The 20,775-nt window shown below is 35.3% G+C and overlaps 1 protein-coding gene across 1 annotated transcript; it reads right to left on the bottom strand.

The window, feature by feature from the left end:
- Positions 1-2,295: 2,295 nt before the first annotated feature.
- Positions 2,296-3,879, bottom strand: LOC125871359 (chloroplast envelope quinone oxidoreductase homolog). Its single transcript, XM_049551946.1, has 4 exons — positions 3,758-3,879; positions 3,482-3,623; positions 3,306-3,397; positions 2,296-3,183 (listed from the first exon to the last, which is right to left on the bottom strand). The coding sequence occupies exons 1-4, from the start codon at positions 3,824-3,826 to the stop codon at positions 2,488-2,490; spliced, it is 999 nt and encodes a 332-aa protein (XP_049407903.1). The 5' UTR covers positions 3,827-3,879; the 3' UTR covers positions 2,296-2,487.
- Positions 3,880-20,775: the final 16,896 nt, after the last annotated feature.

Below are 20,775 nucleotides of genomic sequence, written 5' to 3' on the forward strand. Positions count from 1 at the left end.
TTCTATTATAATATATCAAGATGCAAAAATATTCTCTCAAATAAACTTTACAATATTATTTTATAATAATTTAAATTTTGAATTTGTCAATAAATTATTTTTTATGATTATATTTATCAACTAACCGCGCAACACGCGGGTACGTATACTAGTGAGTTAATAGTAATAACAGTAACTAAAGATATTTGTAGAACCATTTAGTTTTTTTGTTATCATTCTTGGTTGATTTTTATTAGCATGAAATTACATTTTTACACTCGATCATCATCAACTTCATATATAGAAAGATGTTTCAAAAATTATTTGTTTTTTCTTTCTTAATAGATTTTTGTTAGAATGAATTATATTTGTACCCTTGATCGTCCTATCACTTCACTCTTCTATATATTAGAAGAAGAAAAATAAATAAATAAATAAATAATTATATATATATATATATATATATATATATATATACTATTTTCAAAAGTTTAGAGGTATAATTGGTTTTTTCCATTGTTCAGAACATATCATATTTAATTTTAAACACATAATTAATAAAAGTTTGTAGCAATATTCTTAACTTGAATTGTTGAAAGTTGTAGCAATATTCTTAACTTGAATTGTTGAAAGTTGTATCAATATTCAAAATATTAATTATTTCATTCAAATTGCGTTATTTCATTGACTCTTAGAAATAGTCAATTTTGTTGGCTTGGTGAACTGTACTAGGATATACTTATAATTGTTGATGAGATCATATTGTTGATTATCAACCAATGAAATCTATTTATTTGAAGGTCAAGTTGTGCGCACACACATGTAAACAAAATAAACATTAAAATATATCAAGAAAGCAAGTGTACACAATTGTGGAGCATATTCAAATAAATTAGAAGTCATTGCCACGTTAGAATATAATATAGATAATTGTTACAATACACTTCTTTTCTAGAAGCACCAACAAATTTTTCATTTTCTTCCTTTTCGATTTTTATATAATGGAAGTGATCTCGTTAATAAATGGATCAGTCTTTTGTTTAATCAGAAATCTCAAGAAAGTTATTAACATAACGAAAACGAAAAAAAGAAAGGGCTTTTGGGAAGTGAAATTGCAACAACTGAGCCTGTCACTCGTATCTTACCTAACACAATTTTTCAACATTTGACCACTAGTTTAGTATAGCACACTGAAGCTGGCTGAATTTTAATTAGCACAGAAATTTGTGATTGACTATCAAATATTGTTTACTATTATTATTGAAATGTAGGTATTTTTTTTTATCCTTGTAGAGTCAAGTTTTTATTTAGTAAGTCTCTAGGATATGAGAAATATATGCACTTGAGAATTATTGTGGATAATTTTCTTCTAAAGGACAAAACACAAAATGCATAATAATAATTACTCACTCGTCATTTTTACTTGTCACTATTTGACTTGACACATTTATTATGAAAATAATTATTGATATATGTATTTTACCAAACTATCTCTATGAAATGATGTTTAGTATTGGGATTTGGAGAATAGGTATTTAATGATGAGGGTAAAATATGAGGAAAAATAATTATTTTTTCTTGATATATCAAAAGTGACAAGTAAAAATAAAAATTTATTTTAGGAATAAGTGACAAATAAAATTGAGGAGAAAAATATTATACTTTATAGAGTTAATACCTCAAACTAATTTCCTAAATTACTCACATATATTAAAGGATGTTATTGTTATTCATGAACTTTAAGTATTTACTATCTAAAATCTCATATAGTGCCAAGTGACATGGAGAGAGGTTTCACTCTCTTTGTGTTGTGTAAAAATATAAATAGGCTATATTTTTATTTTTATTTTGATCTGGCATGCATAGAGAGAGTGATACATCTTATAGCAATAAGACCTGTCATTTTATTTCTTGTGAGTATATTGTCCTAATTTTTAAATAGTGCTAATGAGTTGCACGCGATGACTTTAAAAAGAGTGGTTAGGTATCTTAAAAGAACTCTAACATCAAATTTAGGAAAAGTTAGAATTTCAAACTCCATGATATTTTAATAGTGACTGAGTTGGATCTGATGATATAGAAAGTTCTTTATCGTGATAATGCTTCATTTTGGGATTAGGGTTTTTCATTTTGGGGTCGGGGTCAAATTTAGCTGTTTTTTTAGAAAGTTCATTTTTAAAATTATTATTCAAGTAGTTGTTATGGTTGTTCCTAGTTTTAGATATGTTGTTTGCATGTTCATAGCCACTTTATTCTGTCATTCAACGTGCATTTCATGTATTTAAATTTGAAATTAAAGGTCAATAAAAATCAGTCTTTCCCAGTCAATTTTATTTCTTCTTTCTTTTGCAATTCCAACTAAAAGGCAAAGGTACACAAAGCAAAATACATGAGATACATACATTAAATGATATGTACTATTGATCGACCTACATTTATTAACATAATACCTTACGACTCTCAATGCTCAGTGAGACACCAATACTTCAAACATGAAAATAACAACTTTTATATCATCTCCACAATGATCTTTCCTGTGGCATGTCCATCAAGACTCTTGGCCCAAGCATCTTGAGCCTTGCTTAGAGGATACTTAGAGTCAAATATAGTCGTTAACTTCCCTTCTTTCACCAAATTAACAAGCAATTTCAGTTCCTTATCTTCTTTAGGAATAAAAATCAACGGCAACAACTGTTTTTTGGAGAATGTCAGTTTCTTCCATACATAAGTGTACATTGAACTAGGCCCAGGAGTAAGATCAATTACCTTACCTGTGTCATTCAAATTAGGCTCAAATGTTGACCAGGGAATGCCTCTAGCACAATGAACCACTACATCATACTTTTTTCCTGATGGACTTTTAAGAGTTGCTCCTTGTGGCGTTTTATAGTCAAGAACCTCATCTGCTCCTAAACTCTTTACGAATTCAATGTTACGAGCTCCACATGTTCCTGTAACATGAGTATTACCCAACTTTGCTAATTGAACAGCATAATGTCCAACACCACCTGAGGCAGCAGTGATAAGAATGTTCATACGCGTTCCACTTCCGTCTAGCTTGATTCCAGAAATATCAACAAGGGCTTTGTGTGCTGAAATAGCAGCAATTGGAAGGCCTGCACCTTCAGCAGCTGATACTTCCTCTGGCCTTTGAACTGTCAAGCTCTCCTTTGCAACTGCATACTCTGCCAATCCACCTCCAATCTGTTAATATATTATAGTATTAGAGTTTATATTATGTGTATATGAATTTCTACACTATCAAATTAATTAGTTGACCTACAATTACATATAACTAACAAATCAATTAAACAAATTAGACTTACAAATGGATTAAGAAGAGCCACAACTTTGTCACCAGCCTTAAATTTCACAACACTTGATCCAACCTCTACAACTTCTCCAGCTACATCAGTACCTACTCCTCACTCACAAAGATACATTATTAAAAATACAAAAACGATAAATGATGAGCAAGAAGTTATTAATTAACTGCACTTACAAGGTATAACGGGAAATTTGCGAGGAACAAAAGGACGAGCCACACCTTTCTGAAATTTCAAGTCTAATGGATTTAAACTTGTAGCCTCCAATTTTATCAAAACCTCATCCTTGTTCGGAGTAGGCACTAGAACTTCAACATGCTGCAACAATTAATGACAAATCTATCATGTGATGACGGTGTAAAACATGTTACATATTTATAGAATGGTACGGTGTTACTTATAAGATGAAATTTCATCCAAAACTGAATATGGATATATAGGAGAGTAAGTACCTTCAATCCATCAGCTCCTCTTCCATAAGAGTTGTACTGCACCGCGCGCATAATTAACTTCCCTTCCATACCTCTAATAACCTCTGTTGTTTTGATTAATTTGGTTTCATCCTCCTAGCTATTGATTCAACTGTATTTAAACTAATAATTAGATTGGACAGGAATTTTCTATGTTAAAATAGTTGAAAAGTCGTGCAAGCCAAAGTTGAAAATCAAAATATTCTATTGTTTTCTTGTTTGAATTGTGTGCCAAGGATTGAATCCATTTTCATGACGATCATACAAATCACAGAACCATAAACAAAAGAAACAAAGTATTAAATTGAAGAAAACAATTCATTATTTCTTAAGGGGACGGTTTGAAACTTTCTAAATAATACTTTCTCCGTTTTAATTTGTTTCTCTGATTTTAATCTGACACGAAGTTTATAAAATTTTTTTTTTTTTGAATCTTATCTCTTTAATTAATGATATACAGAATCAGTTAATTAATTCACAAAAGTCATTCAAGTTTAGTGGTGGTCGACTTCACAAAGTCACTCATTCTGCTCATTGCCTTAATATAAATCTACTGAAAATATGACATTTCTCTAATATAATAAGAGGGAGTTGAAGCAACTCAATCAAGCAACATGTCAACATGTTTGTCTTGCATTTGAAGGATAATTCAGCAATTTCACTTAAAGTGGAATTATATTACTAGTGAACAAATTTTGTTGTTGTAATTGTAGTTGTGGTTGTCAGTTGCTTTTACTTTGCCTCTTTCATAGCTACTTGGCTATTTCGTCTTCTAAGAGCTACCCTTTTTTTTATATGTCATCCCTTTCTATAAATAGTTGATTCATAATACTTGTCATTTCATAAAATCAATGCATAAATTGTAATATTGTTCTTTTTTTACCCTTGTGAGTTATTAGCCTTGAAAATATATATTTGACCAACTTAGAAAAGTTAAGTAAATGATTCATGTTTATTAGTTAAATTAATTAATCAAAATAAATTAATTCATATTTATTGATTAAAAACTTGAGTACCAAAAAAATTAAATAAGGGTAGAAGGGTAAAGTTACATCATTTTTTAATACAAGTACAAAGTAAAAATGTGACATATAAAAAGAAACGGGGGAATATCTTGGAAAGGAAAATTGAATTTGTCTTTGGTTATTCTTATTTCCTCTGCGGTTCGTTCTTTTTTTTTTTTCCAATTTAAAGAAATCATTTTCTTGGCTTCTTTGTTTGTGCAGATGTGTTTTGTAATTTTTATTATTTTTTTGGTATTTATGAATCTGTTTTGTTTTTGTGAAAAGAGTAAATATTACATTGATATGGATGTATAATGTCAAGTGTGGATGATAATTCCAAACCCATTGGAAATTCCTGGCTGAGGATATTTTTGTAAATCTTTGTACTTTCTCTATTTTAATTAATTTATCTTAGTTTGTTAATTCTCCATATTTCAAAATTACCTAAAAATATTATAAATTATAAAAAATATTATAAATTATGATAATTAACAACTTAAATATTTAAATGATATATAAAAAATTTAATTGACGCTTAAAACTCTATCGATGCCACATAAATTGAAAAAAACAATAAGTAACATATATATTATTTGAAAATGATGTAAAAACACTACACATAACAATAATTAACAACTTGAAACACTTGAAAGACATATAAAACATTTGATTGACTCTTGAAATTTTATGTGTGGGTAAATTGGGACATACGAAGTAGTATATATTAGTATTCAAAAATTATGTGAAAAATACTACCTAAATCACAATAATTAACAACTTGAAACATTTAAAAATCATATAAGAATTTGAATGACTCTCCAAATTATATTTGTGACACATAACTTCAAACAAAAAGAGTAAGGGAAAATTACACAAGACAAATATGTGATATATATTTACAATAAACCATTATAGTTTTAAAAAATTACAATTTATAGCTATATGTAAGGTTTTATAGCAAATTTCTCTTCTCTCGCCCAAACAATTGCATCCCAAAAAACATTCCATATAAATATAACAATTTTATTTTGTGTCATGTATGCAAATGTATTTGTATTCTATATCAGCTGTATTTTGTATATGTATCAATTGTATACGTATTCTATATCAATTGTATTATGACAATTTGTATTATGCCAATTGTATTCGTCGATACATGTATTCCTCCTCTCTTTTCCCTCTCTAAATATTTCTCCCCTCTCTCCTCCCTTTTTCGATCTCACTCGCCTCTCTCCTCCCTCTCTCGATCCCTCTCGGCTCCCATTTTGATACAAATCAGTTATATCAATTGCATTTGTGATACAACAAATACAACATGCATTCAACCTCTTTTCTCTCTCTCCCAAATCTCGCTCGCCTCTCTTCTCCCTCTCCTAGTCTGGCTTGCCTCTCTTCTCTCTCTAACATGTAGCTATATTTCGTAATTAAGCAAATTATAGCTATAGATCTCCAATTAAGCCCAAAATATAGTCATTAATTTTGAAAGTTTTCCAAAGAGTAATGTACATAGGACCCATACTATACATGCGCTCTTATGTCTAGTTGTAATATAAAATGGAAAAACTACACAAACTGGACCTAATATGCAAAATATTTATCCAAATTGGATCCAACCCAATATATTTATCCTAATTGGACTCATGACCCAAACTATGTATCCGCATACCCCTTGTTCTATTCACTGAACCGCTACTTCTTGATCCTTGAATCGTTAGAGTATATATATACTATGATAGTATCAAGCAGTAATTGAACTTTTTTTTCACTGAAACGTTGTTTGTTCCTCCTTGATGTCATCAGTATATATTATAATATAATGGTATCAAACAATAATTGAGTAGTGCTTTCACTGAAGCATTGCTTCTTCTTCTTTGATACCATCAAAGTATATATATATATATATACTTTGATGGTATCAAACAGTAAACATGCATTAGTAGTTTAAAATAAGGGGTATGAAAGTAAGTGGGTAGTTGCTTGTAAATAGTTTTCCTTTTTGAGGTACACGTGTACTTCTTTTCCCATATAAAATCCGGTAGTGGCTTTTTAAAATACCAAAAAAACCTAAAACGGCACTACAACAAGTTTGATATTTAGTGAACCAAAAAATCTTATTTCATGATTGTATATCTTTTTTGACAAAATCTATTTTTGTCAATCCTTCGTAGTCATGTAATGGGTCACGAAATGTAGATAAATATCAAATTTGTTTATCAAAGTGTAGTTTTTTTAATCAAAAGTTTTAAAATGATAACTAAAAAATGAACTAAATCAAAATGGTAAAGGTTGACGGGTACCGCGCTTTACCAATTTTAATTAAATGGAGTTAACTTTTCTTTTGATAAGACGTGTGGGAGGCACGCCTTATCAGGCGAAGAGCCTCCCACGCCTTACCCCTTTATAAGGCAAGTGGGTGGTCACGTCTTATAAGGCGTTTAGGCCCCCCATTTCTGTTGGAATGTATGCTTCCACCAGTATCAATGGGACCAGGTCCTCAGCACAGTTGAAACTAAAACAGTAAAGAACAAGTGCTGAAAAGTAAAGATTGACAAGAGAGTTTATGTGGAAACCTCCTTGCTCAAGGGAGTAAAACCACGACCTGGCCTGCCAGTACTTTTAGAATTGTTTTTCACTAATCTTCTCAAGCAAAAGTAAAAGCTAGTTACAAACCGAGATTAGCCTGCTAATCCCAACTCTAAGTAACACCTTCTATTACTTAGACGAGCTAGAGTAGATACCACACTACCCACTATACTAATCCTATCTTGATTAATATAGATTTAAAGTGAGAGCCAAGTTAACTCTAATTCTGAACTCACAATGATTCACACAAGTTGAAACGTTTCTTATCACAACGAAACGAATCCTACAATGTAAGCACTATTACAAGCAANAGGTCCTCAGCACAGTTGAAACTAAAACAGTAAAGAATAAGTGCTGAAAAGTAAAGATTGACAAGAGTGTTTACGTGGAAACCTCCTTGCTCAAGGGAGTAAAACCACGACCTGGCCTGCCAGTACTTTTAGAACTGTTTTTCACTAATCTTCTTAAGCAAAAGTAAAAGTTAGTTACTAACCGAGATTAGCCTGCTAATCCCAACTCTAAGTAACACCTCCTATTACTTAGACGAGCTAGAGTAGATACCACACTACCCACTATACTAATCCTATCTTGATTAATATAGATATAGAGTGAGAGCCAAGTTAACTCTAATTCTGAACTCACAATGATTCACACAAGTTGAAACGTTTCTTATCACAACGAAACGAATCCTACAATGTAAGCACTATTACAAGCAAACAAAATACAGCTGGTACAGAAAGCAATAGAAGCACTTCTATCAGGTCCCTTGCTGCTTTGAAGCTTGAAAGTTTCTCTCTTTGAATGAATGAGTAAATGAGTTGTTGTTTGTTTGATTTATACCATGAAGAGTTATTACCCATCAAACAAATAACATCGTCCTCTGTGATTGGTGGAGTACAATGCTACTTCACCAACCCTTGACGCAGACAGCTGTAACAGTCGGTTGGCACTTTTGATTAACTGGACGAGATTCATACTCTATAGAGGACCAGGTCCCTGTACTTGTGAGGAGATCATCAAAACACCAACGGGCATAAACTCTTATCAATTTCCCCCTTTTTGATGATGACAAACAATCTGCATAAACAGCTCTTCACTCGAGTGAGTAGACATTCATTCAAAAATCAATTGCTCAATTGGCCAGTTATAGAAGCATACAACAACAACTAATTAGAGTGGCCATCCTATTTGTTCCTCCTTACTGATATCAGTTTCCCCTTAATATCAGTTCCCCCTTAAGACAACAACACAACATTCAGTTCACAACATTCAGTTGCCCCAATTGCACCAAACTTAATATCAGTTCCCCCTTAATCCTTGGCCAATTGCACCAATCTTCCCCCTTTTGACATCATTGAAAAGGCGAAGCAATAAACATATGCAAGTTAAACTGTTAATCAAAAAGAATTCAGAGCAATGGGCCACACAGAACATGCGAGTGAAAGCAAAAAGATTTAATAATAATACACATGAACAGGGCACAAAATAGAGATAGTTGCATATCACAAATATTGACCACTTGACATTGTTCAAACTCACAGCCACAAAGTAGATAGATTTACAGAATAACAGGACCTAAAAAGTGCACAGGCCACAAACTCAAAAAGAGAAACAAGGACACATTTAGGATGAAGGGGGAGGAGGGGAGAAAGTATGCATGAACACTAGCATTCGCTCATTGGCATCTTCATGAGCCTTAATAACTTGCTTGTTGAGGGCCTTAACTTCATTGTTAAGGAGGCAATGGTTTTTATCAGTTGAGCATTTTCATCCCTCAAAGTTTGTAGCTCCTCAGTGCTACCATTTCTGGTACCTGGTCCTTCTGAAATCCCCTTCTAAAAATCGGACTTTAATCTAGAAATTTCACCCTCAATCTCAGCCAAGAGTTTCGTGAGGTCATCCACCTCCCAGGTGAGCGTAGCCTGTTGCTCCAAAACCGCTGCCACTTGGGACCTACCCTTCACTGGTCCTTCCACGCACTCGCATTCTTGTAGAGTGGACTTGGTAAATGTATGTTTCATGGTACCTGGTACCCCTTTCTCTACTGGAACTTCAAAGTAAGTAAAGACATGATTCAGTAAGTACCCAAATGGGATACCATGCTTTGCAGTTCTCAATGTCATTACCCTGTGCATATGCTCCAGCATTATGGCAGGAAGGTTTATTGGTCCGAGTTCACTCAATTGCTCCATGAGGAACAGGTCCGCAGCTGATGCAACTGTTCGTTTTTCAGATCGAGGCATAAGTACCTTGTTGATAAATTCAAACAACAGTTGGCATTCACCATTAAGAAGCTTTTTGGGCAATCATGCAAGCTTAACTTCCCTTTTCTTAGTAGCCTGCACAGTGAACCCCTCAGATGGTTTGTAGCCTTCGATGGACCTGATCCCATTCACAGGTACCCCAATATAATTCCCAGAGTAACTTCATCCAAGTGGATGTTGATATCCTTGACAGTAGTCATAATTCCTCCATCTTCCAGCAACTCCATGTTATAGAAGAATTCACGCACTATTGGCTCGTGGAGATACGGAGGAGGAGGCTTAAAGAGATGGCTCCATTCCTGAACAGACAAAACATCAACTAGGGCCACCATTCCAAATTTTGTGGCAATTTTGGGATAAAAAGCTCTTCCGCTTAGCACCTTTTGGGTCTCCATTATTTTGACCTTTTCCCCTCTTGTTAACCCCTTCACTGCCTTCTGATTTCTAACCCTGGGACCAGGTCCCTTTACAGGTTGTTGTTCTTCAAACCTTTCAGAGCTTTCCTCCACTTCAGGCGACCCAGGTTGGGTCGTCTTCTTCTTAGTGTTCTTTCCCTTTTTTGCAATGGATTTCTTTGTCCTTTTGTAAGATTTCTTTGAGTTTACTCTTTCTTCTTCTGCTTCCCTCTTACGTTTGATGACAGATCTGATGATATTTTTCAGATTGAGTGTCACTATCATCAACATTCACGAGAGTGGATGTAGGTTCTGCATCTAGAGATCCTTCCAGTCGCCTTTTCCTTATCCTCTCAGTGTGGGCAGCATTTGCCTCCATGGCACCTCCTAGTACCTTTTGTGCTACACTTCGAGTTCCATACTTCTTTCCCTGACCCTTCAGATGGGCTATAACTAATTTTCCATTTCCCTTCCGTTGTCTTTCTTCCCCACTGTCAGCCCTACGAACAAGGGATGTTTCCCTATCAGCAATAATGTCAGGCGTCTCTTGTCTCTAACCATCAACTTGAGTCAAGTTTGCTCCTCGCATACCTATTTGTCTCCATCTCAGTTGAGGTTCCTCCTCTTCTTCCTCATTATCCTCAAAATCTGTACCCATTGGAGCCTGGTCAAACACAGGGTCACTTCTGTATGGGACCTGGTCCCGTTACCGTATCTCTTGGACTATTAGAGTGAGTTGATCAACTCCCTTAAGAGAGGCTAGACTTTGAACTGCCACAAGTTCTACACCAGCATTTAGAATACATGACACTGGACCAGTTCCCTCTGGTAGGTCTCCTTCAAATAGTCTCTCCGACATTGTTGACGACACTACCATGGACCTTGCTTCCGTTTCCTCATAAACGTGTTCGTCAAGAGGTTTTTCAACTGAATAATCACCGAAATCCTGAGACTTGTTTCAGATACCACAAGTGTAGGGGAACAGACCAGGTTCTCAGGAGACAAAGGGACAGAGAAGGGTAAAACTTCAGTCTGAGGGGTGGTTGATTCAGCTATTTCGCCTTCCCCACAGATTGGAGTTGAGGAGGATTTTTCAGGGATGGGAATAGAGAAGTTGAATGAACTAGGAGTTTCAACTTCTTGGGAGACATGAATTTTTGAAGAAGAATTGGATTTTGACATCTTGAGGAGTTTCAAGAGTGAAGGAATCGAGTGTTTTTTTTTAGAGAGAGGGAGTGAATCCTTTTGTAAAACAATATGAGAGAAAGATAGGTTTGTTTTACCAGGCTAGGGATTTTATAAAAGGAGTTTGAGATGCATCGGGTCCCCAACAATAGTGATTGTTGGTATTAAAAGATGTTTGAAAGCGATGCGACGAATGAGAGTTAGACACGTGACAGTGAGTTGACAGTTATGACAGAGTAGTATAAGTGATACTAACCTCATGAGGACCAGGTCCTTCTCTTGATTCACAGCCCTGCCTAGTGTAATCAAATCATCCCTTCAGTCTAACACACCATGAGTGTATACCTGCATTAAGGTACCAAAAATGAATCCATTTATGATCAACATAAAAACAAGTATAGATACCTGCCCTCCTTAGCATAGTCATTTCGAGGGAGCTTTGCACAATCAAGTCAAGAGATTAGGTGATTTTGAGCATCCCCAATCTCATTCTATTGTTGATGAAGCATTCTTTGCTAAGTTCCTTTGTAAAAATGTCAGCCAATTGATCTTCAGTCTTGCAAAACTTCATTGCTACATGTAGTTTCTCCACATTGTCCCTCAGAAAGTGATGCCTCACATCAATGTGCTTTGTCCTTTTATGCTTAACATAATTTTTGGCCATATTCATGGCACTAGTGTTGTCACAAATAAGAGGAATGGTGTCTGTGAGTACACCAAAATCTTCTAGCTGCTGCTTGATCCATAGTAACTGAGCACAACAAGATACAACAGCCACATACTTTTCCTCTATAGTGGACAAGGCCATAGAGTTCTGCTTCTTGGTTCCCTATGAGATCAATGATGTCCTAGGAAGTGAGCCATTCCTGATGTGCTATTTCGATCAACCAAAAAACCTGCATATTTAGCATCAGCATAACAAATAAGATCAAAAGAATCACCAGTAGGATAAAAGAGGACCAGGTCTTGTGTTCCTTTCAGATATCTCAAAATGCGCTTGGCTGCCTTCAAATGAGATTTCTTAGGAGCTGCTTGGAATCTTGCACACATTTCAACACTGAACACAATGTCTGGCCTGCCTGCTGTGAGATATAAGAGTGAACCAATGATTCCTCTATGCATAGTTTGACCAACTTCTACTCCACTTTCATCTTTATCAAATCTTACACTTGAACTCATAGAAGTGTCCAACACCTTTGCATCAATGAGAGTGTATTTCTTAAGCAGTTCCTTGATATACTTCTCTTGGCATATTGAAGTGCCTTGAGGAGACTGTTTGATTTGCATGCCTAAGAAGAATGTGAGCTCTCCCATCATGCTCATCTTGAATTCGCTACTCATTATTTCAGCAAACTCCTTGTACAGAGAATCCGAGGTAGCACCAAAAATTATGTCATCAACATACACCTGCACAATCAATAATTCTTTACCTCTGGATTTCAAGAACAAAGTATTGTCTATTTTACCTCTCTTGTACCCATTGTCAAACAAGAACTTTGATAGGCGTTCATACCAAGCTCTAGGAGCTTGTTTCAACCCATACAAAGCCTTATCCAACTTTAGTATATGATTGGGCAAGTCTGTATCTTCAAAGCCTNATTTTACCTCTCTTGTACCTATTGTCAAACAAGAACTTTGATAGATGTTCATACCAAGCTCTAGGAGCTTGTTTCAACCCATACAAAGCCTTATCCAACTTTAGTATATGATTGGGCAAGTCTGTATCTTCAAAGCCTGGGGGCTGCTTGACATACACCTCCTTCTTTAGATAACCATTCAAGAATGCACTCTTGACATCCATTTGAAACAACTTGAACTCATTGTGGGCTGCAAAAACAATCAGGATTCTGATAGCTTCCATTCTGGCAAAAAGAGCAAAAGTCTCATCATAATCAATTCCTTCTTCTTGGTTGTACCCTTGGACCACAAGCCTTGACTTGTTTCTTGTAATGGTTCCATGCTCATCAAGTTTGTTTCTGAACACCCATCTGGTCCCAATAATAGTTATGTCCGCTGGTCTGGGGACCAGATGCCACACTTTGCTTTTTTCAAACTGATGAAGTTCCTCCTACATTGAGATTACCCAGTTTGCATCCTGGAGAGCTTCTTTGATGTTTTTAGGCTCAATGGTTGATATAAATGCTGAAAATGTTGCCAGATTTCTTGATTTTGATCTGGTTTGAAATCCAGAATCAAGAGGGGAAATAAGATTGTCCAGTGGATAAGAGGATTGATGTTTCCATCCAGACTTCCTGGTAATTTCTTCCTCTCTGTCAGCATCAGAATCACCTTCACTTTCTTCAGGATTTGGAGGCAAAACATCCTGTAATGGATCTAAGGGACTAGGTTCTCCTGAAGCACCAGATTCCTCTTCTTGTGCAGTCTGATCATTCCTCTGCTGGCTTGTCTGCTCTTCAAACTCATAGTCTTCACCATGGTCATCCAGTGTTCCTGATTCATCAAACTTGACATGCATACTTTTCTCAATACAAAGGGTTCTTTTGTTGAACACTCTGTATGTCTTGCTTGTCGATGAATAACCGATAAATACACCCTCATCACTTCTAGCATCAAATTTCCCTAGGTTATCCTTTCTATTGTTCAACACAAAGCACTTGCAACCAAAAGGCTTAAAGTGTACAATGGAGGGTTTTTTGTTGTTCAACAACTCATAGGGGGTCTTCTTGATGACTGATCTGATGAGGCTTCTATTAGTCACATAGCATGCAGTGTTGACAACTTCAGCCCAGAAATTCATAGCAAGCCCTGAGTCAATCAGCATAGTTCTGGCAATCTCCACCAAGGTTTTGTTCTTTCTTTCAACAACTCCATTTTGCTGAGGAGTTCTTGGTGCTGAGAAGTTGTGGTTTATTCCATGTTTTGTACAAAAACCTTCTAGTTGAGAGTTTTCAAACTCTGTACCATGATATGATCTTACATTGGCTATTTTGCAGTTCAGCTTCACTTGAATAGCTTTGGAAAATGTGATCAAGATTGCAGTTGTCTCATCTTTAGTGCACAGGAACAGGTTCCAGGTAAACCTAGAAAAGTCATCAACAATGACAAGAATATATGTATTACCTCCCCTGCTTTGAATTCTGATAGGTCCACATAAGTCCATGTGAATCACCTCCAGAGGTCTTGATGTACTGATACCCTTCTTGGCTTTGAATGATGACTTAGTTTGTTTCCTTTTAGCTCAAGCATTGCAGACTTTGTCATTTGCAAACTTCAGTCTTGGCAATCCGCGGACCAAGTCCCGTGTAACAAGTTTGTTTAACAAGGAATTACCCACATGACCCAGTCTTCTATGCCACAGATCAACATCATCAGCTTGTGCACTTAAGCACGACATGTCATCTCCTTTTATCGAATTAAGATCAGGAACATACATGTTCTTGACTCTGGTAGCAGACATAACAACTCTATGTGTTAAGCAATTTGTGACCAAGCATTTGTCAGCCATGAAAGAGACTTTATTCCCCTTGTCACAGATTTGAGATATACTCAACATATTGAATTTTAAACCTTGCACATAATGCACATTGTTTATATAGTTTTCAGCAGACCTCCTAATTCTGCCAATACCAAGTATAGAACCTTTCTTTCCACCACCAAAAGACACATCACATCCCTGATGTGCTTGCAAAGAGAGGAAGTTGGAAGTGTCTCCAGTCATGTGCCTTGAGCATCCGTTGTCTATGTACCAGCACTGACTCATTCCTCTCTTCTGCATAAGAGTTTACTTGTTAGATTTTGGAACCCACTTCAGTCTGAGTTCCTAATAATCATCAAAGGGCTTGATAAGAAACCTTCTTGTCCAAGGAGGCAAGGTGTTCTTACTGAAATGATAACGGGGACCAGGTCCCTTTTGTCCCTTTTTGTCATTGTTTATGTATTTGACAAATTTTATATGGTTATCTTTGACCCTTTTTAAACTTTCACACTTATCTTTTAAGTGGTCATTTCAACCGCAATGAGCACACAAGAGATTATCATATACAAACACATACTTACTATGGGCATTGAAAGGGGGCACTATAGGTCTGCATCCTAACCCTTTCTTACCATTGAAACCCTGATTAGCCATATTAGAAAGCATCCCAGAGGAGTCAACCCATTTTAAAGAGTGGCTTAACTCCTCATTGATCCTGCTCAAGTCCTTTCTAAGTTGGGAGTTTATTTCAAGGGATTCAGTAAGTTTAGACTCAGAATCTTTTAGCTTTTCTTCCAGCTCTTCCTCAAAGATACTAAGTTTTCTCTTTCCACCTGTTGAGGGACCAGGTTCCCCACCAATCTCAGTGACACAGGTTTCTAAGATCCCTATTCTTATGCTCATTTCAGACACTTGAGCTATAAGAGTGGAGTTCTCATTTTCATGCATACTTATTTTCTCATTCAGCAACAAGTTTTCAGCAGTTCGCTCAACAACTGAGTCAATGAGAAGAGCAGCAAGTTTCCTCAATTTTTTTGACATGAAGAGTATCTAGATCATTTTTTAAGTCAAGAAGAGTTACCTCATTTGAGTCTTCTTCATCATCGGAGTTCGCCATCAAGGAGAAAATTGAGTTGAAGATATTTTCATCATCTTCAATCGCCATCATAGAGACATCTTCATGATTCTCATTATCTTCTTCTGACTCACTAGTGTCATTTCACCAAACAACAAGTGCCTTCCTAACCACCTGATCAACATGAGCCTTTCTTCGAGCATGGTCTGGGACCAGGTCCCTCTTACGAGGTCTGGCGTCATGAGTTTCCTGCTTCTGACTGGGGCAGTCTCTCATGAAATAACCAGGTTTGTTGCACTTGTGACACATATCACTTGCCGTGGCGGTCTTGCTGCTGGAAGCCTTCTTTTGGAAAACTCCGTGCCTTTAATGATCTTCTGAAATCGCCTGGTAATATAGGCCATTTTATCTTCCTCATCACCTACTTCATTCTTAGAAGTTTTGGAGCAATAGATTTTTTCTTCCTTCTTTCCTTCATGTTAGTTCCCTGGTTCTTGTTTAGCTCGTATGATTCCCAATCAGCTCATCCATGGGAAGAGTCGTCAGGTCCTTCGCCTCTATTATAGCATTCACCTTGCTTTCCCAAGAGTTGGGAAACACTTTAAGAATTTTGCGGACTTGCTTGTAAGTGGAAATAGGCTCACCCAAACACCTGAGCTCGTTAGTGATAGAGGTGAAATGTGAGTTCATTTCAAAGATGGTTTCATCTTCCTTCGTAACAAAATTCTCATATTGGGTGGTAAGCATGTCAACCTTCGACTCCTTAACTCGTTTGGTCCCTTCATGAGCTGTTTTAAGGCAATCCCAAATTTCTTTGGCTGTCTCACAAGCAGAGATTCTGTTATACTCATCCGCTCCAATCCCATACACTAGGATCTTCTTGGCTTTGTAATTATTTTCAATCTTTTTCCTATCATCTTCATTGTATTGTTTTCTTGTCTTTACCATAGTAGTGGTGGTCTCTCTATCTTTCACTTCCTTGACTAGAATGTAAGGACTATCAAGAATGATATCCCACAGCTCAGTGTCCTCTGCATTGATATAATCATGCATACGATTTCTCCACCATCCATAATACTGACCATTGAATTGAGGTGGTCTGGTCGAAGACTGTCCTTCCTCCATGTTAGGTGGAGCGGCCATTTCGTCAGGATCTTTCCTTTTCTTGGTGTTAACCAGAGAAAAAAGACTTTCTCTGATACCACTTGTTGGAATGTATGCTTCCACCAGTATCAATGAGACCAGGTCCTTAGCACAGTTGAAACTAAAACAGTAAAAGAACAAGTGCTGAAAAGTAAAGGTTGACAAGAGAGTTTACGTGGAAACCTCCTTGCTCAAGGGAGTAAAACCACGACCTGGCCTGCCAGGACTTTTAGAACTGTTTTTCACTAATCTTCTCAAGCAAAAGTAAAAGCCAGTTACAAACCAAGATTTGCCTGCTAATCCTAACTCTAAGTAACACCTCCTATTACTTAGACAAGCTAGAGTAGATACCACACTACCCACTATACTAATCATATCCTGATTAATATAGATTTAGAGTGAGAGCCAAGTTAACTCTAACTCAGAACTCAAAATGATTCACACAAGTTGAAATGTTTCTTATCACAACGAAACGAATCCTACAATGTAAGCACTATTACAAGCAAACAAAATACAGCTGGTACAGAAAGTAATAGAAGCACTTCTATCAAGTCCCTTGCTGCTTTGAAGCTTGAAAGTTTCTCTCTTTGAATGAATGAGTAAATGAGTTGTTGTTTGTTTGATTTATACCATGAAGAATTATTACCCATCAAACAAACAACATCGTCCTCTGTGATTGGTGGAGTACACTGCTACTTCACCAACCCTCTGACGCCAACTGTTACAGTTGGGTGGCACTTTTAACAACTGGGTGAGATTCATACTCTGTAGAGAACCAGGTCCCTGCACTTGTGAGGAGATCATCAAAACACCAACGAGCATAAACTCTTATCAATTTCAATTCTTGTCTGAGATGAAAGCAAAAAGTAACTTAACATGCACTAATTTTGGGAGATCTCTATCATAGTATTTATATTTTGATAATTTTTATCATGGTTAAATTAAAAATTAAGGTTAAAGTATATGTTGATTAGTTATACTAGTTTTTAGCGATAGAAGTATCTAAGTTAATAAAAGGTGTAAGTCGAGATACTGTAGGTACAATTTAGTTCTATATCTTTTTAAAGTTGTACTCAATTCGTCTTAATTTATAATTTCTCAGTTCACTTTTACTTATGTAGTATATTTGGACTTAGCACGTTTATCAAAAAAATAATGAGGGGCGATACAATTATTTTACCACATTATTTTTTCTAAAGTTCGTTGTACTCAAATCAGTGTTCTCCAACACGAGCGGTATTGCAATAAAACACTGACCATAAACACATGAATGTTACGTTTAGTATTCTTAGTTACTTTATTATGTCATTTAGTTTGCTCTTCATGTATTTAAATCTAAAGTTAAAGTTCAATAAAATTAGTCTTTCCTAATCAATTTTATTTCTTCTTTCTTCTGCAATTCAACACTTATTTTGCCGGTTTAAGAATATTCCAAATTTTCAATGACAATTGGATTAGATTTCTTTATCTTGTGTTAGCAAAAATCATTTGGTTAGATGGAGAATTCTGAGTTGTGCGTTATATGGCTAAAGCATGTACAAACTGATCTCCTCTTGTCAAACTGGTTTTTATCAATGGAAGGTCTCTGATAATATTATTTTAACACAGAAAATGGTCCATAACATAAATCAACCCCATAGACTGAAAATGTTGTCATGAAACTTGACATGGCTAAAATATATGATCGAGTTGATTGGGAATATCTATGCATGGTGCTGAGAAGAATGAACTTTGCGTAACACAATATGGAGGTTGATTTCTAATCTGTGGTATTCTGTGAATTGAAATGGCTCAAGGCATGAATTTTTAAAATCTACCAGAGGCATTAAACAGGGTGACCTTTTGTCACCTTCTCTTTTTGTTATTAGTGCTGAAATGATGTCCACACTGATGAACAATCTCCAAGAAAATGAGTTTATTCCTTATTTTATTGAGAAAAGAGGCCCCTTCATAAATCATCTTTGTTATGCTGATGACACAATTCTATTTTCTTCTAGGGATCCATTTTCCATTAAGAAAATGATGCATAAATTAGAAATCTATGAGCATATTTCTGGATAGATGGTGAACAAGAATAAATGTGATTTTTGTGTCTCTTCGAATTTGATTGATGATCAAATTAGGGAGACTGCTTCCATTACAAAATTTAGCCACCTCCAGTTTTCAATGCAATATCTAGGTTGTCCTCTATATAAGGGGAAAAAAGGAAAAAATATCTATTTCAACACTATAATGGCCAAGATTTTCAACAGGATGGTATTCTAGCCAATATCTATTGTAACAGAAACATTTTGTCCAAAAAAAATTGTATTCTGGGCAATCTCATAATTGATGGATATTAAAGAAGATGTTGAAAAGTATGTGATATGAAAAATTGATCTTGAAAAAATTTCCTTCTGGTGGGATAATTAGTTAGGAAAAGGTGCACTTGCTAAAATTACGATGCTCCTTAATAATTTTATAGAAAATGAAAATTGGAATGTTGCTAACTTGAGGAATCGTATTCCTAATCAATTGGTTGTTGATATTAGGAATATTGAGATCTTCAATAACAAGATTGTTATTTCTATTTGGCCCAATAATAACACTGAACTTTTTTCTTAAAAATTGTTTGACATAGATTCAGGAAGCGAAGGCCTAGTACCCTCACTTCTAACATGATTTGGCACAATAAGCTTCCTTATAAGATATCCTTTTTTTTTTTTACATAATGCTTCACAAAAGCATTTCTATTGATGATGAACTTAAGAGATTTGAATTGTCATTCCTTTTGGATGCTGTTGCTGCACGACATATAAGGAAACATTTATTTTGTGACAGTGATATATATTGCAAGAAGAGTTTGGCCTTTTTTTGGACAATCACGTGGTATTCATAAAAGAGTTATAAGGTGAATCTAGACAAAAAATGATGTCTTGGTGGTTAATCAAGACTAAAAATCTGATTCATGCTACTCTCTTTCGAGTTGTTTCTATTCTCACGTGTTGGGAACCATGAAAAATTATCCACATGTCTAGTAGAAAAATTATCCAACAAGTGGGAACTGTATCAGTTCCCAATTCTATGATCTTCAGTTACCGATGGGATATAAATACATGTGGGGAACCATTGAAAGTACTAAACAATCATTTTCTTGTAGCATGATTATATGGATGAAAAGCTTGATTCTGATTGGGTTAAGCTTAACTTTGATGGCTGTTGCAATGGAAATTCGGAAAGTTTTGATGGTGGTGGTATTATCAGAAACCACAATGAATATTTTCTCATTACATATGTTGATTTCTATGACTATTACAGTAATAATATGGCTGAAGCTAAGGCCTTAGACCAATGACTGAAAATATTTGTTGATGAAGGTTATAATTCTGTGGTTGTTGAGTATAAAATGATGATTTCTTGGCGGATTCAACAAATTATTATTAATATCGAAAACTTCTTTAAGAATTTCAATTGCTCTTTTGTCCACATTTATAGCGAAGGTAAAATGGTTACAAATTATCTTGCCAACATTAGAGAAAGAAGCAAAATGTTCATGAAGTTCAATAATATCGATTCTCTGTCTAGTATAACTAAAGACTCTTATCACAATGAATAGATAAGGTACACCAAACTTCAAAGTCAAACCTAGAAGGAATCAATTTTAATGTACTTTTAGTAGTCTTAACTACTTATTTAGCCTTATTTTGTATAGATGAATGCTATTTATATTCATTTTTACAGCTCTCATTTATCTTCTATATATATACCTAAAAGTAATTAGATACACTCTTCCTTTTTTAGTAACGCTATGGTTTATATCCTTCTCACTGTACTACTTTTGTTTGATATATCTATAGATTGAAATCATAGCTAAATTCCAAATACCACCTGGTGTAGACTGTTAAAAAGATGTGTGTTACATTTACTTAATACTTT

This window comes from Solanum stenotomum, chromosome 7 (assembly GCF_019186545.1).
Source record: "Solanum stenotomum isolate F172 chromosome 7, ASM1918654v1, whole genome shotgun sequence".
Taxonomy (NCBI): domain Eukaryota; kingdom Viridiplantae; phylum Streptophyta; class Magnoliopsida; order Solanales; family Solanaceae; genus Solanum; species Solanum stenotomum.

What these genes read in the sequence shown, in the direction of transcription:
- LOC125871359 (XM_049551946.1), bottom strand. Translation starts at nt 3,826, where the DNA reads ATGGAAGGGAAGTTAATTATGCGCGCGGTGCAGTACAACTCTTATGGA. An exon ending in GAGGAGCTGATGGATTGAAG is followed by an intron (nt 3,624 to 3,757) that starts GTACTTACTCTC and finishes TAATTGTTGCAG; the next exon opens with CATGTTGAAGTTCTAGTGCC. An exon ending in CAAATTTCCCGTTATACCTT is followed by an intron (nt 3,398 to 3,481) that starts GTAAGTGCAGTT and finishes AGTGAGGAGTAG; the next exon opens with GTACTGATGTAGCTGGAGAA.